The sequence below is a fragment of the Gallus gallus genome, chromosome 2, assembly GCF_016699485.2.
Source record: "Gallus gallus isolate bGalGal1 chromosome 2, bGalGal1.mat.broiler.GRCg7b, whole genome shotgun sequence".
NCBI lineage: Eukaryota > Metazoa > Chordata > Aves > Galliformes > Phasianidae > Gallus > Gallus gallus.
Genome location: NC_052533.1, coordinates 106138247 through 106150726, shown reverse-complemented (window position 1 = coordinate 106150726; position 12480 = coordinate 106138247). Strand labels below are relative to the sequence as shown.

General features: G+C 41.8%; 1 protein-coding gene across 6 annotated transcripts in view; it reads left to right on the top strand.

Moving 5' to 3' along the window:
* GAREM1 (GRB2 associated regulator of MAPK1 subtype 1) overlaps positions 1 to 12480 on the top strand; it is a 102832-nt gene that overhangs the window by 19278 nt on the left and 71074 nt on the right. For all 6 annotated transcript variants that reach the window (XM_419182.7, XM_025147918.3, XM_015282607.4 and 3 more), the window contains one exon: positions 1559 to 1699. In XM_419182.7, the coding sequence (XP_419182.2) occupies positions 1559 to 1699 (141 nt within the window). The remainder of the gene's footprint in view (positions 1 to 1558; positions 1700 to 12480) is intronic.

Sequence of the window (12480 nt, the reverse complement as noted above, 5' to 3'; positions counted from 1 at the left end):
GAAAACATCTTTCTCAGACTCCTCAAGAACAACCTATACTGTAATTATTGCCCTGCAAATCCTGGATGTAGAATTTAGGCTTTCTTTAGGTAATGGTCTGAAATTATAACTGCAAATTGTAAGGCACAGTAAAGCATACCAGAGGTGCTTTGTCTTTTCTTCAAAACTGGTTTACTGTTGTCAATGAAAATAGTAAAATACTAGTTCTTCCCTTAGGTGTCATTGTTTTTATTTTGTTGTGGGATGGAATAGTTGCTTGTTGCCATGGGTTATAGAAAGCGTGAGTTTAAGACTCTGAACTGAAACTTGAGTTTCAAATAGACCATATATTATCATCATGTTTCCCTCCAGAATTATAACTGTTCGCTGGAGTAAGCTGAAGAGAATTTTTGTGCCTATTGCGAGTTGCCTTGTGAGCAGAGAACAGAAGATGCTCATAGTCAGCAGGAGCTGCTGCTCAGTGGACTGCCTTGGTTTCCAAGTCCCACTTCTTGAAGTGCTGTGCCTACTTGAAAGTGTGCCTGCTTGCTGTCAAAATACTTCCTGTTTTTAGTGGAATTTAACAGCTCATGGGACAGTAGGCCCCATGAGGTCCATCTCTTGGGCTCATCATAGGGGGGTTGGAAGGGACCTCTGGAGATCATCAAGTCCAACCCCCTGCTAAAGCATCTTCCCTCCTGTAGGTGACGTAGGAAAGTGTACAGGCGGGTTTTGAATATCTTCAGAGGAGACCCTGCGACCTCTCTGGGCAACCTGTTCCTGTGCTCTGTCATTCTGCCTTGCGTTTGGTGTCTGCTAGGTGTTCCTGAAAGTTCATTTGACTGCTTTCAAGACACCTTGACGAAGGCTGTTTTCTCTATGTGTACAAACAGGACTGTATGAGTGTAAGAGCAATCTGCTCTGAGTGATGATTGTGGTGTGTGTTAACTTTTTCCTCTCAAGCAGTAGGATTAAGTTTACATATACAGGAATAGCTAGTTACCTAGTAGCTTGCAAAGGGATAGAAAGAGAGCTGAAATCTCTATCTGCAGGTGAGGTACCCAGGTGCTTAATAGTGAAGAACAGAATTTGACTTTAGGTGGCTATAGGTTAGTGATGTGCTGGTCCTTTAACGTGTGGAAATGTGCTTCTCTCCTGATACCTCCAAAGTCTAATAACTGATAGGTTTTGTATGGATTTCCTTTATTTAAAGATTAAGAGCTCTCAAGTGTATGTATTAAGTGAGATAGGCAGACATAAACAGGAATATGAAAAACCTGTTTAAGCAGAAATCTGAAAAAGCAGTCTGAGGGCCACTGCTGAGTAATCAACAGCACATCTCTGTGGTACTTTGTATTCAGGCCCTGGGTTGGTTTATGTTTGTTTTCTTTTAAGACAAAGTGCTTACCTTGCAAAATGAATGCTGTTTAGAATTGCAACTTAGTTAACTGGATTTCTTAACTTACTTAAACTGGATTTCTGAAAAATAAATAGTAATAAGATCACAGTGCTTATTGTGAAGTCTTCCTAATTCTATAGGCAATAAATGTAATTTTAAAATCCTATATCTGTTTTTCAGGAGAAACTGTAGAAGGCCTTCGAGAGAGTGACTACCTCCTGATTCATTCGTGTCGGCAGTGGACAACAATTACAGCTCACAGTCTGGAGGAGGGCCACTACGTCATAGGGCCAAAGATAGAAATCCCTGTACATTATGCAGGTAAAGCTGCTGTTAACATGAAACACAAATTTCAAGAGAATGAATTGTCTACCACTTATGTTGATCACTTTAGTTGGCAGAGTGGAAGTAAGTCTTTAATATCAGTGACTGTGAATTAACTTTTTAGTAATGCTGCGGAGCTCAAGAGATAGTGACGTACACCTGGGGCAACTAAGCAGATATTTCATTGGACAGAACATTGACAGAACACATAGAATATATAGAAGGATGTCAGTTTTGAGCATAACAAATTTCTAGCCTTTGTCATCTGTGAACATGGTAGGGAAAGTTGGAAAATTCCCTGAAATGATCAGTCAGAGATAGAGTGAGGTTTGCACTTAATTACGTACTCAAGCTGGAGGGAGATTTTAACATTTGTGTCAAAAGCTCAAGAGCCTTCAGAACAGCAGTGCAGTTTTACACTGATGCTCTTCAGTAGTTCTTTGTTGCTGCCTGCCTTTTTGGATGATGCTGTAGTGTCCTTCTTCTAAGTAGACAGATACGGTGTAACTAATCAATGTTTATTTTGACTTAACAAATTTGCTTTACTTTCCAAAGGAAGTATTTTATTCATTTTTATTTTAGTACTGTTTCTCACTGCTTAATACCCTTATTCACGTGCTGAATAGAACAGTAGTAAATGAATGGGAAGTACTTACCTTGCTGCCGTTACGATGCACACTCCAGCTTTTAAATTTTTTGTAAGTAAAAGAGCTGTGGCTATAAAGGAAAGATGTGGGCTTAGTACTCTGCTTTCACTTTATCTTCAGAATAGCCACTCGTCAGTTGATCTACAGTTTTAATCTACACAGCTCTTTTACTGTCTCATTTTAAATCTTGGTGTAATGAGGGTGGGCTGAGTTGTACAAGAGTTGACTGAGATGTTTTAATCGCACCGCTGCTATAACGGCACCATATTGCAGTGATGGAACTTAACATGGTTTCTTTTTGGAGCTGACTTCTGGAAGCTTAATTTTAAGACGTCTAAAAATTTCAGACCAATGACATTAACACTCAATGGATTTAACTTCTTCAGTATAAATAGTTTCTAGTGCTCGTTCTTAGTAACAGTGTTTTTTACATCTCCTGACTCCATAAGCTTCAGTGCCATGGCCAGATAAACACTTCACTTCCTTCAGACTGGATGGTGCATTATAAAAATCCTCATTGGCCTGTGGAAGGAGAGCAGCAAATAACCTGGTTATTGGCATGAAAGAAGATTGGACTCTTAAGTGGTTTACTAAAGCTTGGTTATTAATTTTTAAAGATCTTAAAGATATCTACATAAATTCAAAACCTATCCCCTACGATACTGCAAGTGTCTTGATATCCTTTTCTTCTTGGCTTGTGTTAACACGAGACAAGGGTGTGTATTTAGTTGACAGAACACATTTTGCTGTCAAACAATCTCCAGAAAGTTCTGTGACATTAAACACCTCACTAATAAGACGAAAATTCAGGCAAGTTCACAAATTGCTGTGTAGTGAAAGTGCTTAGTAAATATCTGGTGGACTCTGATGCTTCCAAGGGGACCTCACAGTACTGATGGGAGCTAACTTGCAGCGTCAGAGCACATGAAATAGGCTACCTGTGAGAAAGGAGAGACTTATTTAAGGATGTGAAGGCTTAGCTAGAAAAGTACTTCAAACTAGTGCTTGGATGCTAACATCTAAAAGCATTTAGAGAGATCTTCTTTATACTAAAAACGAATTTATGCTGACATGATGTATGATACAGCTGTGTAAGGTGACGTTGAGTGAGCACTCAGTGCTGCATTGTGCAGTGCCTCATAGCCTGCTTTTGGATTGCAGAACCCCATGTGAAAGTGACAGTCTTCAGTGTTAGACTTGTACTCCCCGATGCAGTTAGGCTTCCACCTCAGGAATTAGCTTGGGCATCTGCTCTGCTGTAAGCAGTTAGAAGTCTGGGCGATGGGAGCACTCCAGAATCATTAGCTTCTCAGACAAGGATGTGCTGTTGCCAAAAGGTAGGATGTTCAGCTGGCCAGGGCCCTAGGAACTTGCTGGCACAGCTCTCCATTTGCATCCAAGAACTTTCCATCTTCATAGAACACATAAGTAGAACAATTGACAGGCTGTATTTATGGGGTTCAGCCCTAAGTTTTTGATTTTAGAGGTAGGATTTTATTAGTAAACTGCATTGCTGTCTGAGGACATAGAATCCAAAACTTGCCAGTAAATAAGTAAATATTGCTGCTGCTTTTTTTCCAGGTTGTAACTGTATCTGTCAAGTAAGATGTTTCTGTGAATGTGCAATTGGCATTGCTTCTTATGCTGCCAACCAGAAAGGTCCTTGGACTTTGAACATAACCGTTCATTACAATGATCTTTTCAGCTTTAATGTAATTTTTTTCTTTTCCCCCAAAGTGAAATTTTAAAGTAGCGAATTTCAGCATGATTTTGGTTGCTCTTGTTGAATAGAAAGGGAATTTGAAACTGATTTTATTCTCCTGGGGTTTGTGTTTACATACTGCGAAGTCATCACTAACATATATAAATACTAGTATAGTATAAATCTGATTTTGCTACTTGATAAAATCAGATTTTGGTACACTTATTAAACCTAAATGCAATAAAGCCTAGTTAAAGAAGGAAAAGGCTGTATTTTACATTTATGTGAAATCTTATTACTGCAACCTGTGTTCCACAGTACTGCTAGCAGGAAGCTACTACCCAGTTGTTTCTGTTCAGTGAGATGTCTGACATGGTTAATTTTTGCTGTTCCTGTCAAACAACAGTCATGTGACAGCTGTTAGTCTAAGCATTCCCTCTTGAATACTCTTTCCAGTCTGCTTCTCTTTAGCTAAAGTTAATGTAGCATTGAGTTAAATTTTCATATAATTAAAAACAAATGGCTAATGAATTTCTGGTTCCTACAGCAGAAGAGGCCTTCATGTATTTAGAATGAAGAGTAGGTCAAAATTGTTGTCCTGATAGTGTCCTGTTTTGGTGTAAGAGACTAGATGATCTTTAGAGGTCTTTTCCAACCTTAATGATTCTATGATAAGAAAGCAGACTTCAAAGGCCATCCAGGTAAACCATTGCTGCTTATGGGCTCAGGTGTCCTTTCCTTTCGTCAAAGCCTATTATTCACATTTGATACGTCTAACAAGTCCTTACCTGCTCTCTCTTTGAGACAGCTTTGTGTTTCTGGTGCTATATTCCTAATATCAAATTTCTGATCTAGAAAAGAGTGGGTATCATCTACACTCTTCAAATGCTACCATTGGTTTTGGCTTAGGCAATGCTGGAAACACTGTCTTGGTAAGTGTCTCCCTCAGTAACCTCTGGAAAATGTGGTATGATCTGAATTTGATAGCTTGTAGAATTAAACTTCACTGTGTTGCTTCTTGTTGATGTCTCATGTGCCTCTGTAGCTGTGTGGAAAGATGCAGGCATCCATGACTGCTTCTCACACATATGCTGCCATAACTGAAAGTGATTGAAGCTGCCTTCAGATGAGGGCTTGAACACCGTGCCCCTCAGATGTTGTCTAACCCTTGTGTTACATTCCAGGGTTATAGAGCTTGAAACTGCCAAAAGTGTTTGTGAGGTTTTATCAGCCGAAGCCACAGAGATCTCCTGCTCTGACCGAAGAGGCTGGGTTCAGGCAGTTGTGCATGCTTGCACTACGTGGCCGCGGCTTGTTCTGGGGGCAGATCAGTGCTTTGCAGTGGGATGGAGCTGGCTGTGGTTGCTGAAACTTGCAGTACAGGAAAAGCAGCTCAGAGGGCTGTGCAGCAAGCCACCGGTGTGCTCTCACTGTTGCCTGTGCAGCACAGCTTTTTCTTCCAAAGGCCATACTGTTGTTGGTGAGCAGATGTAGTGAAAGAAAAAAACACTTTGGGATGAGTTGGCAGCATCAGAGTTACTTTGCCCCAGATATTTGCCCCAGTTTTTAATCACTTCGTAACAGGATCTTACTATTGCTTTTAGCACTTTATCTCTGTTTTGCGACTTGTGGTTCATTTACATTCTTGTTGTGTCTGTTAGAGGCTTTTACCTTCTTGAGAGCAAAGCTGTTCCCTCTAAACGATTGTTACTAGTACTGTTGCTTGTTAGTATTGTCTAAATAAAATTGACACCCTCTCTACCGTTTCTTTTTTTTCTAATCAGCTTTGTCCAGGGTTTGGAGGGAAACAGCTCTTGCATCAGCGCTGCTGTCGGTATGTTCATGTGAAGCAACTAATAAAGAAAATACTTCTATTAAGACACTAGAAAGTAACACCCTATTGCAGGGTGTACCCTGTTGTAACATATCCGGGGTGTTGGAAATACTCTTCCTGTGACCTCATGCCTCCCAGCCACAAAGTGAAGGTGTTTGATTACTAATAGAGAGCAATCACTTGTGCCCTGTCTGGTTGCTTACCTAAGTATACTGATAGCTTTCTTAATGTCTTTGAAATGAAGAAATATAAAACCTCGTCATGTGAGCCCTCCCCAGGTGGGGCAGCTGGTGAGAATGAGTCAGAAATCTTGTCTCTGCTTTTAGAACCAGAGTAAATGAACATCCTACTGAAACCTGTTTCTACTAGTTGGATTTGTTAATCACAGAGCAGTGCCTTGATAGGCCTGTTCCTCGCTGCATCCTGTTATCGAGGAGGAAGACACTCTACGGGTCTTCTCAAGAGTGAACTTGCCTGTGCAGCTGGGGAGCAGGAGACATTAATAGCATGCAGCAGCAGCAGTTTCCATCTCCTGTCTCTAAGACAACTGCACAGTGCTACCAGTCCCACTGTTGCCTGCTCTGGGCTACTCACAAGTTGGACACAGGGAAGAAGGTGCTGAAGTATGGTGCGAGTATGGCATCTCCCATCTGTCCTCAGATGTTGGCAACAGCTGCTGTTGATCACCCTTGGATCTCTTCTATCCAGGATGTGGAGTGGTGTGGCAATGCAGAACACTGTTAGCTGTTTAGCAGTATGTTAGCTCTTCTCACAGTATGCTTACCTTGTGGCCTTGGAAAAAGGAGCAGACGTTATATGGGCAAACAAATGCTCATTCTCAGTGACTTTATGGTAGCTGTTGCCAACTTATATTACTTTGGAGATGGGGTGCTTTACTGTCTTCCATTCAGCTTAGTATTTTCATTTCTGTAAGGATAGTTCAGTACCATCTGCTAGTTAGAGAAGGTAGAGGTAGATGAAGAGCCCTTTTGCTCAGCTTTGCCTCACTACAAATTGAATACGGTTTTGTGAAGAGCTAAGCTTGTTCTTTTGTGTGTGTGGAGGAACACAGCTCTGATGGAGTAACTTTAAAGTTCAAAGAGGTGGGTGAGATCTGAAGCAGGGAGGGACAGTGCTTTGGAGCAGAGAACTTATTTAGGTGAGTCCTCTCGAGCAAACAGGTACACCACTCCCTGATATGAAATGTGTTTTGCATTTTAATTTGTGTTTTGCTTTTAACTTAACCTGGCACCCAACTATCACACAGTTCTCCTGGGGCTTTTGTGCTGTTTGACTGCACAAAACAGAGCCTGAATTCAGTGTTTCTGAAAGAGGCAGGCTGTCATGTGTATGGGCTGGTAAATGATTAATGAATGTATGTCCTCAAAAGAAACCCAAGACAGAAAACAGCCCCCATATTTAGCCCCTGGTACTCTTGTTTTTGTTTCGCTTTCTTTAAAAAGATTTTTTTTTTAATCTTAAAAGCAGTCAGAGGAGTGAAAGCTTTACTTCACGTACACTGCTAATAAAAGTGCTGCCACCAGCATATGGCCTTCATAGTTTTAAAGCAGAACTACAACGTTTATAATGCTAAACGTTTGATTCTATCAAGTTTCCTGAGAATTGTGCAAGCCTTTTCTCCCCATAAATGAATGTATCTTCAGTATCAGTTTAGAAGTGTTGTTGTAGAATGGTGACTGGGTGTTACAGTTGCCCTCCTCGGTTCAGAAATCTGAAAACAGTCATCTCCAAACCCATTTAAATTGTCTGTGGAGTGTCATTCCATGCTTTCTCTGTTGGGGACGTGATCGTGTCTTAGTCTGTATTTATCTACTCATTTTTTTTGTTAACTCCAGCTGTATTCTGGACTGCGTGAAAAGAGAGATGGCCAGCAGGGAGAGGGAGGTGATTGTCTGCTGGTAAAAGAAGGAAGGATACAAAGCCTTCAGAGGAGGATGATGAGGATGATCAAAGGGCTGGAACACCTCTCCTATGAAGAAAGGTTGAGGGAGCTGCGCTTGTTTAGCTTGGAGAAGAGAAGGCTCTGGGACAACCTCTTTGCAGCCTTCCACTACTTCAAGGGAGCTAATAAGCTGGAGGGAGACTGATTTTACACGGTATCATAGTAGTAGAACAAAGGGGAATGGTTTTAAGCAAAAAGAGAGGAGATTTAAATTAGATGTTAGGAAGAAATTCTCTCAGAGGGTGGTGAGGCACTGGCACAGGTTCCCCAGAGAAGTTGCTGATGTCTCATCCTTAGAGGCGTTCAAGGCCAGGTTGACTGGGGCTCCAGGCAGCTGATATGTCGCTTTGCAACCCTGCTTACGGCAGGGGAGTTGGAACTGGGTGTGCTTTAAGGTCTCATCTAACCCAAGCTATTCTGTGATACTCCTTTTTTTTCTTCTGCTACCACCAACTGTTTTTCTGTTCTTGGGTATCAACGCTCTGTCGTCTGGCAACTATCTTCATATTTCTGGCTTTTTAAAAACTGATAACTAGTGGATGAACTACTCTTCCATACATGAACAAATCTCTGTATTCTTAATTTGTGCAGTGTTTTTTTCTTCCATAAACTTACCATCAAGTTTAGCTGATGTCAGACTTCCCATGATTCCCCATGGCCCTATCTGTTATTTCAATTGCTGTGTCTGTTTAAACTTTGGCATATGCATCTCTGCTGGCCTGCAGCGTGGTATCAAATCACAAGATAAAAATGCAGGCACTGAAAATGCTGGCAAAAAAATGCTTATTTCTTTTGCACCTTTGGGATCATATTCTTCCTGTTCCTTCGTTTTCCCCCTGCCCACCATTGCCGAGTCAGATGATGTAGCAGCATTTTACATAAGTTTTAATTGTCTGTTCTTCTGTACTGGAGAATCTCTTGTACTTTTTTTTTAACCTATTGAGGAACATATGCATGTGTTCCAATTACTGTTGCTTGCTGACCAGCTTTTCTCTTAGCACCAGTAATATGTCCTGAGTTCAAGGAGTTTGTTCTGAGCATGTACAGTACTTACTTTCTAGGACTGTCTGCTGGCAGCTTCCTAGGATGTGGGCTATGGAACAGGTATACCTTTCTGTATGGGGAGGTGGCTGAAGCCTAGCTAGATTTTGGCGGAAAATAAATGTGTAATTCTTAGCAGGTTGAGCCACTGAGGGTCTTCTCAAGTATTCACAGCATCACATCTCTTGAGTCAGCCAGAATTTTTTTGTGCTGTCCAGTTTCCTTGAAGTTACCATCCTCATAAAGTAAAATCAGCAAACTGTGAGGCAGACCGCTTCTTTGTTTGTATATTTTACAGTCTTAAGTCTATGAGAGACTTTGGGAGTCTCCCATCTACAGAATTTGTAGACTTTGCTTGTCTTTCAGAGGCCAATGGAAGTATCAAATTTTGTATTCAGTGTTTTGGTGATACCCCATTTAACTGTTCAAGCTCTCCTCCGTATTCAGTCCTGCCGCCTGGTATCTTTCAGTGCTATCTCAGTGTCGTATGTGGCAGAAAGGTGTATGATTTTAGACACAGTTACTTTTCTCTGCTTTGACTTCCACGTCAGTGCAACCTTACCCTTGTTAGAAAGCCTAAGATTTGCTTCTGCAAAGAACATTGTTTTATCACAGTGAGAAAGTACAGCAAGTAGGAGGAGAGAGGAAAATTTAACAGTTTTACAACAGCTGATTTGAAGTATCACGTGTTCTTCTCAGACTTCCATGGTTCTTGGCTGTTATGCCAAGTCTGCAAACATGCAGTCTGCTGAAATTCAGCTGTGACCTTATATGCATTCACTGTAAGGTGTTTTTTCTTCTGTTTGCAAAGAAGCTGATAGCAGTTGCATCAATTAAGATAGAGCTCTAGAGGCTCATACAAAAGAAATTAACTGACGAGAAAGACTTTTTAAAAGATTGCAATTGAGGGAAGGTTGAATAGCGGCCAGAAAACACTTTCCCAGAAGAGATGGGCTGAATCAGGCAGGATTTGCTCTGTGTTGCTTGAATTGTTTTGCCTTAGCTCTTGCATGATAGTGGAAGGGCTGAAGTGCTTGGGAGAAGGCTCTTAAAAGCTGCCTAACATAACCGCTAGGAAGCTCAAGGGATAAGTCTGAGCCACCCTGGGAGCTGCACATGTATTTAGGGCTACGCTCGAGGTTCTGGTCTGCTCCCACATTTCCGACCACTTGAGGATGTCCAGTCTATGAGGAAGTGGGGAATATTGCTCCTGTGTTCCCAAGAGGATGCTATTCTCTTCTACCATGAGGTGCAACCTAAGGCATTAAAAGGGAGGATGTACATGAATGCTGTGGCACTGAAAGCTTGTGGCAGTGAAGCTGGAGCAGGAATGGGCATTTCTGTATTTGCATAAGTTTCTAGGTAGGACAACTGGAGATGAAGACACACCTGCAAAGCAGGACCCTACGTTTTTTGCTTGAGTACCTCCCTCCTGTATCCTGGTAGTGGGATAGATGGAAGAACAACCTGGTTTCAGGCATCATCTGGGGAACTAGGTATAAATTAAGTGTGAAGCTGCTTTGTCTTTTCGTGCCGTGAAGTAGATGTGTAGGGAGGAAGAAAACAATACTATTAAAAAACTTGACGGGTGATTAGAAGCTTGAAGAGGATCTATTAGGCTGTAGTCTATGAGTGCAAGTCTGGAACTTCTTATCTGTTTTTGTAAGGGTGTGTGTGTGTGTATATATATATTATACACACTCACCTAATTGTTACAGGTCTAATATCATCATTTGATAGGACAAGGGGGAATGGTTTTAAACTAAGACAGGGAGGTTTAGTTTTTCACACAGAGGGTGGTGACGCACTGGAACAGGTTGCCCAATGAGGCTGTGGATTCCCCATCCCTGGAGGCATTCAAGACGAGACTCGATGTTGCTCTGGGCAGCCTGGTCTGGTGGTTGGTGACCCTGCCCATAGCAGGAGGGTTAAAACTTGATGATGGTTGTGGTCCTTTTCAACCCAGGCCCTTCTATGATTCATTCTATGATCCATCTGGCCTCAGAGTTGACCCTTGATGGGAAAAGAGAAGAGAATGAAGAGAAGTCAGTTGCAAAGGCACACTTGCTGATTAATCAGCAAAACGTATATGCCTTCTCTTCTGTGCCAAACTTGAGTTTTTATAAAAGACTGTTCCAGCTGAAAACTGGTGTGTTTCAAGTTGATAGATCATAATGGTAATGATTTGCTTTGTTAGCCTGAACTCCAGTGCATGAAGTAGGGTCTTGTGTTTTTGTATGAACAGAGTAGTAGATGCAGAATGAGAAAAGAGAGCACAAGTGACTACTATAAAATTGTTGCAAAGAATGATGTAGTCCCCACTTTGACTGTCTCATGACTTATAATCTTACATGGATTGCAGTGTGCGCTAGTAGCGGATGAAGGTTTTCAGAGAAAAGTAAAGCTCTTAGTGTTTAGGGGATTTTGATATGGCTTACTGCATACCCTTAAAAAAAAAAAAACAACACAGCTTTATTTACACATCTCTAAATCTGCATGGGAATTTGGGAGGGGAAGAAATTGCCTATGAGGCTTCTTGATTAGTCTGAGAAATCTTTCAGAGTGTCCCTTTTGCTCCTCAGAGTTAGAAGGGGTCTGTTGTAACTGTGCCGAGTGGCAAACAAGCAAGGCAGAAATTACCAGTGTCTTTCGCTTCCCTAAATACACAGCCCAGCTGACAGGAGTCTGCAGCAGGGTTCCATGTAGGTTGTGTTTCTCTGTGGGGACAGCCGCAGAGAAGTGTGCTGCATGGGATGATGTCATCTTGTGAATTTTCGGATGCCCGAGCAGACATTTTTTTCCCTGGAGCTGGTATTTGGTGTGCAGAACAACTGATGGGAAGTGTGGTAGGAATTCTTCAGGCAGCATCCTCCCCATGGAAACGAGCACACTTCACGTCTGGGAACGAAAGCCAGTCACGTCAGTGCTGCCTATTAAAGCGACTGACATCACAGACATCTTAAGCTTCAGCTGAGCTACTGTACCCATTGGTGCCAACAGGAAAATAAAACCCTGCTATTTAAGCCATGCATAAGTCTGTTTATATGGAGAATGTAATTTGTGTGTTTAATTTAGCCTGTGATCTAATAAGATAATTTTGCTGTGTCAGGCTGGGGATGGTACTTCTGTGGGCTTTGAAACTTCGAGGAGTGGGGAAAAAAGGCTTTTTTGTGTCCTGAATGATTGTGCGGAGACTTTCTGTTCTCCTTTCTGTTCTCAGGTGGAAGGGATTAATTCAGTGTGTGTGGGAAGGTAATGGAAGCTATTGAACAGTAACGTGGCCACTTTGACGTGGCTGGAAGAAGCATGGGTATTTTGCTTTAGGTCCTTCAGAGTTAGAAGTCATAGATGGAAACAGAAGCCATGAAGTTCTGTTTCTTCTGCCCGTCCTCTTTGCTGCAGATGAGGCCCAGCTTTCCCTGTGAAGCAGAGTGCCTGGGTTAATCCTGAAGGCAGGCAAAGTTGCGACAAAGAAGGGCATATAGAACATATGTGAATACTGTGTGCCTGTGGTGCTCATGAGTGTCCCCAAATGAGGAATGGCTGGCTCGTGAGCTACCATACCCTACAGAGAGCAAGGCCTTTTAAACC